Here is a 13,217-nt window from a genome sequence, read left to right on the forward strand (position 1 = left end):
ATTGGTTTGAGGGTGTACCTTGTGATTACAACACTTCAGATGAGAACACTGTATGCTTACTGTTTCTCTCCCTGTTGCTGTAGATCAGCTGGACCGTCTCTCCTCTTATATTTATTGTATTTGTGTGATTAGATACATGTTCACATGGCCTAGACTAGAGAAAGCTTTATGACATGCACTCCAAAGCATTTGTAAAACATTGTGGCTTCCTCCTTATCTCGAAACCTGCTGGCTTCTGGGGCCTGTTCAGGAGAGTGCAAAGTTAAAGCCTATGGTGTCGTTATGTAGCTTTTAGACAATATCCATCCTTTCCTCCCCATACCGTCTGGTCATCCCAAACACTGACGAATTCAATTGCATAAATACAATCCCTCAGGTCATAGGCTTTAAAGTGTATAGTAGATAGTTTGTCAACCCCTGCATGGATGGACGTACTTGACACCCGGTGTCATAACACATTATGACCTGTCATAAGACTGTCATGACCCATATATTTACACCTGTTGTGACAAATATTGCATTATTTTATGGCACCTACATAAGTGTCAAGAACATTCCCTTTTTCTTAAATCCTTTGTTGTAATGAATTCGTTACAGTCATGACAAAAATCAGTACAAGCTGGACAATTGAAGGAGTCAGATAAAACATGGGACATGAAAAAGGACAATCTCAACCAGTAAAGTATAGACCCGGAGACCAATGGTGATTAATGGTTGTACAAGTTGTGTTTATTCCATGTGATTTACAAGGATATAAATAATGACCAAAACGTACAAAATCTGTGTGCTGGAAGCCCAAGCATACATACATGAGTTAGTCAGCAGTGATGTCATCACCCTGTCCCAGCCCTCCCCAATACAATCTCTAGAACCATAGACTTTATTTTCAACTCTGACCTTTCCATTTTGGTACCTTGTCTCCAGTGCGATGTGCGGCAAATATTTGATTCCTTTATTTTTGTAAATGTTTTACTACATTACATGTATGAACAATGAGCTGGCAAAATATCTATGTACATTTAGAGAGGACTATGTATTCATCCAAAGAATACAGAAATACTGTGGTAAAATATTACATCTGCTTGGAGTTATGAGTCTAGCCCCATGAGAAACAGATTGGTGTGTTGACCGGACACACCAATAATAATAATAGCTATTATTATTAATTATAAGGAGAGGAGCCATCTGAAACATTCACTCTCAGTATAGAACTATTATGCTATTTTTTTTAAAGGATGGCAATCATTCTCAAGCCCGGATTTTTTCATTTCAGCATATCATATAAAAATAATGTAACATTAAGACAAGAATTGCACAAGAATAATCATAAGGTAAGATAATACTCTCATATGAAACATTTAAAACATCCGGCATTAATATGAATATTTCTTTAATTGGGATGGATGGTGTTTTGCTCAGGTAGGCGGAGCCATCCTTTGTGATGCCACTTGGCACAGAGCTCACCTGTTGCATGGTGGTCCGGCACAGGGCTCACCTGTTGCATGGTGGTCCGGCACGGCCAATTCTATCCATGTTATTGTAGTATTGACCGTGAAACAAAACTTAAACAAGAGGAAAAGAGCCAACCAGAAGTCCTTTACCTCGTCCCCATTCAAATACACACAGTTGTCCGTTACAGTCCAGACCTTGGGTGACCGTGGTATAGAGTTCAAAGGTCAAGGTCCAATTGAATGCAGAACAGGGGCTAGAGTTGTAGTTGTGGCTGCTTCAATGAAAGTCTACATTCACATATCTGACTGTTACTAAGCAGTCCCTTAACTGTGTGTGTGTGTGTACACAGTTAGGCCATGAGTCTAATGTTTGTGGGAAGATGTCCTCGTTTTGTAATCAACCTTAAACACCAAGTTCGTTAGAGAGTGTCCATGTTAGTAGTCCTTTGACACAGAGAAGGGTCCACATTTGTAGTCCTTTTTGCATTGTGTGTGAGGGTCCATGTTTAAGGCTGGCTACATTCTTTGCATTCCACAGTAATAGACATGGGCGTCCGGCATTGCCCTGCGAATGAGATCACACCACTTATCCAGAGAGTCCCCAAACCCCGCCTCCTATCCACCGGCCCCGCCCCTCCCTCGTCACCAGTCAGTCCAAAATGGACTCCATGCGCCTCACAAGCCACAACCTAAACCTTTTCAGCATTTCCCAACAAAACAAGTATAGAAAGAAAATGATTAATCTAATAATAACCTATTTTAAACAAATTCAATCTGGACACAGGTTTAGCGTGTGGTTTAAAAACAATTCCTCCCTGTGTCAAAGGTCAATTAGTCTCAAATAAACAAACAACGCTTTGCCACTCAAAATGTCTGAAAAAAATAATCTGCTGTAAAAATCAAAGACTGATATATGATAAAAACAGGAGTCTGTTGTTTCTTTTTAAAGTAACATTTGCTACATCATCTCTCAGCAGTCCATTATCCTCTCCAACTAGATGGAACTGATAAACAAATGTCCCTCCACTTTCCTCTGGGTTGCCAGTACTGGACAACAAAATCCCCCAAAACATCAGCACGAAAACCTAGTGCAGGAGAATTGGCTTTGCTCTAAAAACCAACAAAGACAAAAAGACTGTTAGGGGTGGGGTTCTTAGCAGCATAATGGTCTAGATATTCTCATTCAGCTTGTCGAAGGGGTGAAAAGAGAGACAAAAAAGAAAAGCGAGAAGTGGAGGAACAGCAGTAGGAAGAGGAAAAACATGAGATATAACCAAATGGTTCCACCCCCCCAGTCAGGAAAAAAAATAAGAGTGATTGACTGACTGACCAACCAACTGACTGCCTGACACATAAGTGGGAGGGCTGACCACGGAAAATGGAAAAATAGAACTGACTGTTGCCCCCTACAGGTCTAGACAGAGAGGTGCACCATCACCCCAAAGGTTAAAGTTCATGCTCCGCCCCTGCAGGCAGGCTAAGGCGTCAACAGGACAAGGAAAGGGAGGGGGAGAGAGAGCAAGAGAGAGGTGTGTGAGAGAGAGACACAGCGCAGCGCCAAACGGCATCATGCAGAGGTTGCGGCAGCTAACGGCGGAGCGGGCGGGGTGGGTTTTTCGGCCAGTGAGGTCACACACGTCGCCGCATAAGAGGGTTGCTCGTGCCGTGCAGCTCCGTTGTGGGGCCTCTAGAGGGCCAGCTCTCTGCAAGGCACACACATAGGAGTGGACAGGCGGGTGGTATACGCTATTAGAAAATAGTGGTCTCATACTTGGTGTTCGCTCCTCTCTTGGCCTCCTGCCCTGGTTCCACTATCCACGGCACGTTGGCATGACCCTTCTGCTCCATCGACGGCTGCTCCATCTGAGAGAGGGAGAAGGAGTGAGAGTAGGGAGAGAGAGAGAGGGTTGGTTAAATGTTGTCAGAGGAAAAAGTGGGATAATAATACATGTCAGAAGAGAGAGAGAGGTCTGAGAGAACAGGAGAGAGAGAGAGGTCTGAGAGAACAGGAGAGAGAGAGGTCTGAGAGAACAGGAGAGCGAGAGGTCTGAGAGAACAGGAGAGCGAGAGAGGTCTGAGAGAACAGGAGAGAGAGAGAGAGATCTGAGAGAACAGGAGAGAGCGAGGTCTGAGAGAACAGGAGAGAGAGAGAGGTCTGAGAGAAAAGGCGAGAGAGAGGTCTGAGAGAACAGGCGAGAGAGAGGTCTGAGAGAACAGGAGAGAGAGAGAGGTCAGAGAACAGGAGAGAGAGAGAGAGGTCAGAGAACAGGAGAGAGGTCAGAGAACAGGAGAGAGGTCTGAGAGAACATGAGAGCGAGGTCTGAGAGAACAGGAGAGAGAGAGGTCTGAGAGAACAGGAGAGAGAGAGAAGTCTGAGAGAACAGGAGAGAGGTCTGAGAGAACAAGAGGGAGAGAGGTCTGAGAGAACAGGAGAGAGGTCAGAGAACAGGAGAGAGAGAGAGGTCAGAGAACAGGAGAGAGGTCAGAGAACAGGAGAGAGTGAGGTCTGAGAGAACAGGAGAGAGAGAGGTCTGAGAGAACAGGAGAGAGAGAGAAGTCTGAGAGAACAGGAGAGAGGTCTGAGAGAACAAGAGAGAGAGAGGTCTGAGAGAACAGGAGAGAGAGAGAGGTCAGAGATCAGGAGAGAGAGAGAAGTCTGAGAGAACAGGAGAGAGAGAGGTCTGAGAGAACAAGAGAGAGAGAGGTCTGAGAGAACAGGAGAGAGAGAGAGGTCAGAGATCAGGAGAGAGAGCGAGGTCAGAGAACAGGAGAGAGGTCTGAGAGAACATGAGAGAGCGAGGTCTGAGAGAACAGGAGAGAGAGAGGTCTGAGAGAACAGGAGAGAGAGAGAAGTCTGAGAGAACATGAGAGAGAGAGGTCTGAGAGAACAAGAGAGAGAGAGAGGTCAGAGAACGAGAGAGAGAGAGAGGTCTGAGAGAACGAGAGAGAGAGAGAGAGAGAGGTCTGAGAGAACAAGAGAGAGAGAGAGGTCTGAGAGAACGAGAGAGAGAGAGAGAGGTCTGAGAGAACAAGAGAGAGGTCTGAGAGAACAAGAGAGAGGTCTGAGAGAACAAGAGAGAGAGAGAGAGAGAGGTCTGAGAGAACAAGAGAGAGAGAGAGAGGTCTGAGATAACGAGAGAGAGAGGTCTGAGAGAACAAGAGAGAGGTCTGAGAGAACAAGAGCGAGAGAGAGGTCAGAGAACAATAGAGAGAGAGAGGTCTGAGAGAACGAGAGAGAGAGAGAGGTCTGAGAGAACAAGAGAGAGGTCTGAGAGAACAAGAGAGAGAGAGGTCTGAGAGAACGAGAGAGAGGTCTGAGAGAACAAGAGAGAGAGAGGTCTGAGAGAACAGGAGAGAGAGAGAAGTCTGAGAGAACAGGAGAGAGAGAGGTCTGAGAGAACAGGAGAGAGGTCTGAGAGAACAAGAGAGAGAGAGGTCTGAGAGAACAGGAGAGAGAGAGAGGTCAGAGAACAGGAGAGAGAGAGAGGTCAGAGAACAGGAGAGAGGTCTGAGAGAACATGAGAGAGCGAGGTCTGAGAGAACAGGAGAGAGCGAGGTCTGAGAGAACAGGAGAGAGAGAGGTCTGAGAGAACAGGAGAGAGAGAGAAGTCTGAGAGAACATGAGAGAGAGAAGTCTGAGAGAACATGAGAGAGAGAGGTCTGAGAGAACAAGAGAGAGAGAGGTCTGAGAGAACAAGAGAGAGAGAGGTCAGAGAACGAGAGAGAGAGAGAGGTCTGAGAGAACGAGAGAGAGAGAGAGAGAGGTCTGAGAGAACAAGAGAGAGAGAGAGGTCTGAGAGAACGAGAGAGAGAGAGAGAGGTCTTAGAGAACAAGAGAGAGAGGTCTGAGAGAACAAGAGAGAGGTCTGAGAGAACAAGAGAGAGAGAGGTCTGAGAGAACAGGAGAGAGAGAGAGTTCAGAGAACAGGAGAGAGAGAGAGGTCAGAGAACAGGAGAGAGGTCTGAGAGAACATGAGAGAGCGAGGTCTGAGAGAACAGGAGAGAGAGAGGTCTGAGAGAACAGGAGAGAGAGAGAAGTCTGAGAGAACATGAGAGAGAGAGGTCTGAGAGAACAGGAGAGAGGTCTGAGAGAACAAGAGAGAGAGAGGTCTGAGAGAACAAGAGAGAGAGAGAGAGGTCTGAGAGAACGAGAGAGAGAGAGAGAGAGAGGTCTGAGAGAACAAGAGAGAGGTCTGAGAGAACAAGAGAGAGGTCTGAGAGAACAAGAGAGAGAGAGAGAGAGAGGTCTGAGAGAACGAGAGAGAGAGAGAGAGGTCTGAGATAACGAGAGAGAGAGGTCTGAGAGAACAAGAGAGAGGTCTGAGAGAACAAGAGCGAGAGAGAGGTCTGAGAGAACAATAGAGAGAGAGAGGTCTGAGAGAACGAGAGAGAGAGAGAGGTCTGAGAGAACAAGAGAGAGGTCTGAGAGAACAAGAGAGAGAGAGGTCTGAGAGAACGAGAGAGAGGTCTGAGAGAACAAGAGAGAGAGAGAGAGAGAGGTCTGAGAGAGAGAGAGAGAGAGAGGTCTGAGAGAACAAGAGCGAGAGAGAGGTCTGAGAGAACAGGAGAGAGAGAGAGGTCAGAGAACAGGAGAGAGGTCAGAGAACAGGAGAGAGGTCTGAGAGAACAGGAGAGAGAGAGAAGTCTGAGAGAACAGGAGAGAGAGAGGTCTGAGAGAACAAGAGAGAGGTCTGAGAGAACAAGAGCGAGAGAGAGGTCAGAGAACAAGAGAGAGAGAGAGGTCTGAGAGAACGAGAGAGAGGTCTGAGAGAACAAGAGCGAGAGAGAGGTCTGAGAGAACAAGAGAGAGAGAGAGGTCTGAGAGAACAAGAGAGAGAGAGAGGTCTGAGAGAACGAGAGAGAGAGAGAGAAGTCTGAGAGAACAGGAGAGAGAGGTCTGAGAGAACAAGAGAGAGAGAGAGAGGTCTGAGAGAACAAGAGAGAGAGAGGTCAGAGAACAAGAGAGAGAGAGAGAGAGAGGTCTGAGAGAACAAGAGAGAGAGAGAGAGAGAGGTCTGAGAGAACAAGAGAGAGAGAGAGAGAGAGGTCTGAGAGAACAAGAGAGAGAGAGAGATAGAGAGAGAGAGGTCTGAGAGAAAAGGAGAGAGAGAGGTCTGAGAGAACAGGAGAGCGAGAGAGGTCTGAGAGAACAGGAGAGAGAGAGAGATATCTGAGAGAACAGGAGAGAGCAGGAGAGAGAGAGAGGTCTGAGAGAACAGGAGAGAGAGAGAGGTCTGAGAGAACAGGAGAGAGAGAGGTCTGAGAGAACAGGAGAGAGAGAGAGGTCTGAGAGAACAGGAGAGAGAGAGGTCTGAGAGAACAGGAGAGAGAGGTCTGAGAGAACAGGAGAGAGAGGTCTGAGAGAACAGGAGAGAGAGAGAGGTCTGAGAGAACAGGAGAGAGCGAGGTCTGAGAGAACAGGAGAGAGCGAGGTCTGAGAGAGGTCTGAGAGAACAGGAGAGAGAGAGAAGTCTGAGAGAACAGGAGAGAGAGAAGTCTGAGAGAACAGGAGAGAGAGAGGTCTGAGAGAACAAGAGAGAGAGAGGTCTGAGAGAACAAGAGAGAGAGGTCAGAGAACAAGAGAGAGGTCTGAGAGAACAAGAGAGAGAGAGAGAGAGAGGTCTGAGAGAACAAGAGAGAGAGAGAGAGGTCTGAGAGAACGAGAGAGAGAGAGAGGTCTGAGAGAACAAGAGAGAGGTCTGAGAGAACAAGAGAGAGAGAGAGAGGTCTGAGAGAACAAGAGAGAGAGAGAGAGAGGTCTGAGAGAACAAGAGATAGAGAGAGAGAGGTCTGAGAGAACAAGAGAGAGGTCTGAGAGAACAAGAGAGAGGTCTGAGAGAACAAGAGAGAGGTCTGAGAGAACAAGAGCGAGAGAGAGGTCAGAGAACGAGAGAGAGAGAGAGGTCTGAGAGAACGAGAGAGAGGTCTGAGAGAACAAGAGCGAGAGAGAGAGGTCTGAGAGAACAGGAGAGAGAGAGGTCTGAGAGAACAGGAGAGAGAGGCCTGAGAGAACAGGAGAGAGAGGTCTGAGAGAACAAGAGAGAGAGGTCTGAGAGAACGAGAGAGAGAGAGAGAGAGGTCTGAGAGAACAGGAGAGAGAGAGGTCTGAGAGAACAGGAGAGAGAGGTCTGAGAGAACAAGAGAGAGAAGTCTGAGATAACGAGAGAGAGAGAGAGGTCTGAGAGAACAAGAGAGAGAGAGAGGTCTGAGAGAACAAGAGAGAGAGAGAGGTCTGAGAGAACGAGAGAGAGAGAGAGAGGTCTGAGAGAACAAGAGAGAGAGAGAGGTCTGAGAGAGAGAGAGAGAGGTCTGAGAGAGAGGTCTGAGAGAACAGGAGAGAGAGGTCTGAGAGAACAAGAGAGAGAGGTCTGAGAGAACAGGAGAGAGAGAGAGGTCTGAGAGAACAGGAGAGAGAGAGGTCTGAGAGAACAGGAGAGAGAGAGGTCTGAGAGAACAGGAGAGAGAGGTCTGAGAGAACAGGAGAGAGAGAGAGGTCTGAGAGAACAGGAGAGAGCGAGGTCTGAGAGAACAGGAGAGAGCGAGGTCTGAGAGAACAGGAGAGAGAGAGGTCTGAGAGAACAGGAGAGAGAGAGAAGTCTGAGAGAACAGGAGAGAGAGAAGTCTGAGAGAACAGGAGAGAGAGAGGTCTGAGAGAACAAGAGAGAGAGGTCTGAGAGAACAAGAGAGAGAGGTCAGAGAACAAGAGAGAGGTCTGAGAGAACAAGAGAGAGAGAGAGAGAGAGAGGTCTGAGAGAACAAGAGAGAGAGAGAGAGGTCTGAGAGAACGAGAGAGAGAGAGAGGTCTGAGAGAACAAGAGAGAGGTCTGAGAGAACAAGAGAGAGAGAGAGAGGTCTGAGAGAACAAGAGAGAGAGAGAGAGAGGTCTGAGAGAACAAGAGATAGAGAGAGAGAGGTCTGAGAGAACAAGAGAGAGGTCTGAGAGAACAAGAGAGAGGTCTGAGAGAACAAGAGAGAGGTCTGAGAGAACAAGAGAGAGGTCTGAGAGAACAAGAGCGAGAGAGAGGTCAGAGAACGAGAGAGAGAGAGAGGTCTGAGAGAACGAGAGAGAGGTCTGAGAGAACAAGAGCGAGAGAGAGAGGTCTGAGAGAACAGGAGAGAGAGAGGTCTGAGAGAACAGGAGAGAGAGGCCTGAGAGAACAGGAGAGAGAGGTCTGAGAGAACAAGAGAGAGAGGTCTGAGAGAGAGAGGTCTGAGAGAACGAGAGAGAGAGAGAGAGGTCTGAGAGAACAGGAGAGAGAGAGATCTGAGAGAACAGGAGAGAGAGGTCTGAGAGAACAAGAGAGAGAGAGAGGTCTGAGAGAACAAGAGAGAGAGGTCTGAGATAACGAGAGAGAGAGAGAGGTCTGAGAGAACAAGAGAGAGAGAGAGGTCTGAGAGAACAAGAGAGAGAGAGAGGTCTGAGAGAACGAGAGAGAGGTCTGAGAGAACAAGAGAGAGAGAGAGGTCTGAGAGAGAGAGAGAGAGGTCTGAGAGAGAGGTCTGAGAGAACAGGAGAGAGAGGTCTGAGAGAACAAGAGAGAGAGGTCTGAGAGAACAAGAGAGAGAGAGAGAGAGAGGTCTGAGAGAACAAGAGCGAGAGAGAGAGGTCTGAGAGAACAAGAGAGAGAGAGAGGTCTGAGAGAACGAGAGAGAGAGAGAGGTCTGAGAGAACGAGAGAGAGGTCTGAGAGAACGAGAGAGAGAGAGAGGTCAGAGAATGAGAGAGAGAGAGAGGTCTGAGAGAACGAGAGAGAGAGAGAGGTCTGAGAGAACAAGAGAGAGAGAGAGGTCTGAGAGAACGAGAGAGAGAGAGAGGTCTGAGAGAACGAGAGAGAGGTCTGAGAGAACGAGAGAGGTCTGAGAGAGAGCGGTCTGAGAGAACGAGAGAGAGAGAGAGGTCTGAGAGAACAGGGGAGAGCGAGAGAGAGAGGTCTGAGAGAACAGGAGAGCGAGAGAGAGAGAACAGGAGAGAGAGAGGTCTGAGAGAACAAGAGAGAGAGAGAGGTCTGAGAGAACAAGAGAGAGAGAGGTCTGAGAGAACAAGAGGGAGAGAGAGGTCTGAGAGAACGAGAGAGAGGTCTGAGAGAACGAGAGAGGTCTGAGAGAACGAGAGAGAGAGAGAGAGAGAGAGGGGTCTGGGGCTGAGAGAACAGGAGAGAGAGAGAGAGTTATAGTGGAGAGGCACGATCACAGACTTCCACACCAACACTTAAATATGGAGGCACTTGCTTTAGGTCTGAAAATATATTGTTGGCCTCATATCAACGTACGTATCACAATGTGTTTTAATGAGTAAAGAAAACAGTATAAAATATATAATATTTACTAATAATCTCCATACTGTACTCTAACCCCACAACATCTTCCCATTGCTGAAAATGACTTGTTCAAGACCAAGCTATGCTCTTCCCCCCTCAAAAGTCAACTTTTCAACAACCAATCAAAATGCTCATTCTGGTTGCCGAGGGTGCTTTCCTTCCACCACATTGGTCCGTGATAGACTAAAAGATGATCTGGGGAGTGGGTCCCTGCCTGTGAACACTGCAAAGCTGAAACTGGAAGAATGTATGAACGCACACAATCTGAGTGGAGTTGACAGAGGCAGGACCAACCACAGAGACAAACAAAAGATCTATAGAGTGATCAAAGTGTATGGAGACAAAACCAACAAAGAGAGCAGACAGTCAAGAGTAAGAAAGAAAGGAGAAGGGAGGAAGACCTGAAAGGGAACTTTGTGAGGGTGACGGAGGAGGAGTGGTGAAGGAGGAGGAAGAGGAGGGTGGAGAGGAGGCCGGTGGGGGGTGTATATGTGACCCAGCGACCAACGGCTAGAGGGGTACATGATGACCTATAGGGGGAGGAACATAGAGGTCACAGAGAGGTCAAAGGGGGCCTGCTCGGCAATAGCACGGCAACGACACTGAAACCGTATGGTAACAGTTCGGTAAAGCCATAGTAACACCACTACAACGATGGTAAAACACCAGGGACACACCAAAGGAACATTTAATTTCATGTAGGCAAAAGAACACACATACATACACACAAGGATGTGGTAGAGAAAGGAGGACAAGACATCAAGACATCCGTATCTGTCCTACCAGGAGAGAAGGAGGAGGAGAGGAGGAGAGAAGGAGGAGAGGAGAGGAGAAGAGGAGGAGGAGAGAAAGAGAGGAGGTGGAGAGGAGGAGGAGGAAAGGAGAGAAGGAGAGGAGGAGGTGGAGAGGAGCAGGAGGAAAGGAGAGAGGAAAGGAGGAGAAGAGGAGAGAAGAGAAGGAGATAAGGAGGAGAGAAGGAGAGGGGGAGAAGAGGAGAGAAGGAGAGGAGAGGAGGAGAGGAGGTGGAGAGGAGGAGGAAAGGAGAGAGAAGGAGGAGGAGGAGAGGAGGAGAGGAGGAGAGGGGGTGGAGAGGAGGAGGAGAGAAGGAGGAGAGGAGGAGGAGAGGAGGAGGAGGATAGGAAAGAGATGGAGGAGAGGTGGATAGGAGGAGGAGGAAAGGAGAGAGGAGGAGAGTATGAGAGGAGAAGAGAAGGAGAGGAGGAGGAGAGAAGGAGAAGAGGAGAGAAGGAGAGGAGGTGGAGAGGAGCATAATGAAAGGAGAGAGGAGGAGAGGAAGAGAAGAGGAGAGAAGAGAATGAGATGAGAAGAGAAGGAGAAGAGGAGAGAAGGAGAGGAGGAGAGGAGGTGGAAAGGAGGAGAGAAGGAGGAAAGGAGAGAGAAGGAGGAGAGGAGGTGGAGAGGAGGAGAGAAGGAGGAGAGGAGGATAAGAGGAGGAGAGGAGGAGGAGGAAAGGAGAGAGAAGGAGGAGAGGTGGAGAGGAGGAGGAGGAAAGGAGAGAGGAGGTGGAGAGGAGGAGGAGGAAAGGAGAGAGAAGGAGGAGAGGAGTACAGAAGGAGAGGAGGAGGAGGAACAGTAATCCATGGGTTTACACAGACATAGAAGTGCTGCAAAATAATGACTGTGAACAGCTGCTGGAGGGAATATTAAGTGAATCCTGCAGCATGCTTCACTGTAGTTCCCTCCGCAGCACTACACAAGCCATTAACTACATTACCCACACACACAACACAAAAACACGCGCACACACACATGCAGGCATATGCTCAAAAGCACACACACACACGTGCACACAGACACACTTTCAGGGCAGGTGGTTAATGGTTAATGTAACAGCAGCGGAGTCATGCCATTGTCCATCATCTCTGTGACATGAACACACACACAAACAAACACACAGATGAGAGAGGGAAAGAAAACCTCATCTCCAACCCACTAGATAAGACAATTACAATTTTAGATAGCAGCACTACTATGACTACATATATTATATGACCTTCAACAGCACAGAGAGAGAGACAAAGCTGTTCCCTGTCACTCTACCTGTCCCCTGACTCAAGTTATCTGTCCCCTGACTCACTTTACCTGTCCCCTGACTCAAGTTCTGTCCCCTGACTCAATTTACCTGTCCCCCGACTCAATTTACCTGTCCCCCGACTCAATTTACCTGTCCCCCGACTCAATTTACCTGTCCCCCGACTCACTTTACCTGTCTCCCGACTCACTTTACCTGTCCCCCGACTCACTTTACCTGTCCCCCGACTCACTTTACCTGTCCCCCGCTCTCTTTACCTGTCCCCCGACTCACTTTACCTGTCCCCCGACTCACTTTACCTGTCCCCCGCTCTCTTTACCTGTCCCCCGACTCACTTTACCTGTCCCCCGACTCAGTTTACCTGTCCCCCGACTCAGTTTACCTGTCCCCCGACTCAGTTTACCTGTCCCCCGACTCAGTTTACCTGTCCCCCGACTCAATTTACCTGTCCCCCGACTCAATTTACCTGTCCCCCGACTCACTTTACCTGTCCCCCGACTCACTTTACCTGTCCCCCGACTCACTTTACCTGTCCCCCGACTCACTTTACCTGTCCCCCAACTCAATTTACCTGTCCCCCGACTAAATTTACCTGTCCCCCGACTAAATTTACCTGTCCCCCGACTTAATTTACCTGTCCCCCGACTCACTTTACCTGTCCCCCGACTCACTTTACCTGTCCCCTGACTCAAGTTATCTGTCCCCTGACTCACTTTACCTGTCCCCTGACTCAAGTTCTGTCCCCTGACTCAATTTACCTGTCCCCCGACTCAATTTACCTGTCCCCCGACTCACTTTACCTGTCCCCCGACTCACGTTACCTGTCCCCCGACTCACTTTACCTGTCCCCCGACTCACTTTACCTGTCCCCCGACTCACGTTACCTGTCCCCCGACTCACGCTACCTGTCCCCCGACTCACGTTACCTGTCCCCCGACTCACTTTACCTGTCCCCCGACTCACGTTACCTGTCCCCCGACTCACGTTACCTGTCCCCCGACTCACGTTACCTGTCCCCCGACTCACTTTACCTGTCCCCCGACTCACTTTACCTGTCCCCCGACTCACTTTACCTGTCCCCCGCTCTCTTTACCTGTCCCCCGACTCACTTTACCTGTCCCCCGACTCAATTTACCTGTCCCCCGACTCAGTTTACCTGTCCCCCGACTCAGTTTACCTGTCCCCCGACTCAATTTACCTGTCCCCCGACTCAATTTACCTGTCCCCCGACTCAATTTACCTGTCCCCCGACTTAATTTACCTGTCCCCCGACTTAATTTACCTGTCCCCCGACTCACTTTACCTGTCCCCTGACACACTTTACCTGTCCCCTGACTCACTTTACCTGTCCCCCGACTCACTTTACCTGTCCCCCGCTCTCTTTACCTGTCCCCTG

The 13,217-nt window shown here is 48.7% G+C and overlaps 1 protein-coding gene across 12 annotated transcripts in view; it reads right to left on the reverse strand.

Moving 5' to 3' along the window:
- Positions 1-701: 701 nt before the first annotated feature.
- Positions 702-13,217, reverse strand: part of LOC110501015 (ankyrin repeat and sterile alpha motif domain-containing protein 1B) — a 316,301-nt gene continuing 303,785 nt past the window's right edge. For 3 of the 12 annotated variants that reach the window (XM_090213690.1, XM_090213688.1, XM_090213692.1), the window contains 2 exons: positions 3,223-3,314; positions 702-2,016 (listed from right to left, as the gene is read on the reverse strand). In XM_090213690.1, the coding sequence (XP_090069816.1) occupies positions 1,968-2,016; positions 3,223-3,314 (141 nt within the window). In that variant the 3' untranslated portion in view covers positions 702-1,967. Of the gene's footprint in view, positions 2,562-3,222; positions 3,315-10,169; positions 10,299-13,217 lie in introns of all 12 variants that reach the window. The other 9 variants (XR_016490136.1, XR_016490134.1, XR_016490137.1 and 6 more) reach the window with 5 other exon arrangements.

This window comes from Oncorhynchus mykiss, chromosome 21 (assembly GCF_057628025.1).
Source record: "Oncorhynchus mykiss isolate SJ-2025 chromosome 21, ASM5762802v1, whole genome shotgun sequence".
In the NCBI taxonomy this organism is placed as follows: Eukaryota; Metazoa; Chordata; class Actinopteri; order Salmoniformes; family Salmonidae; genus Oncorhynchus; species Oncorhynchus mykiss.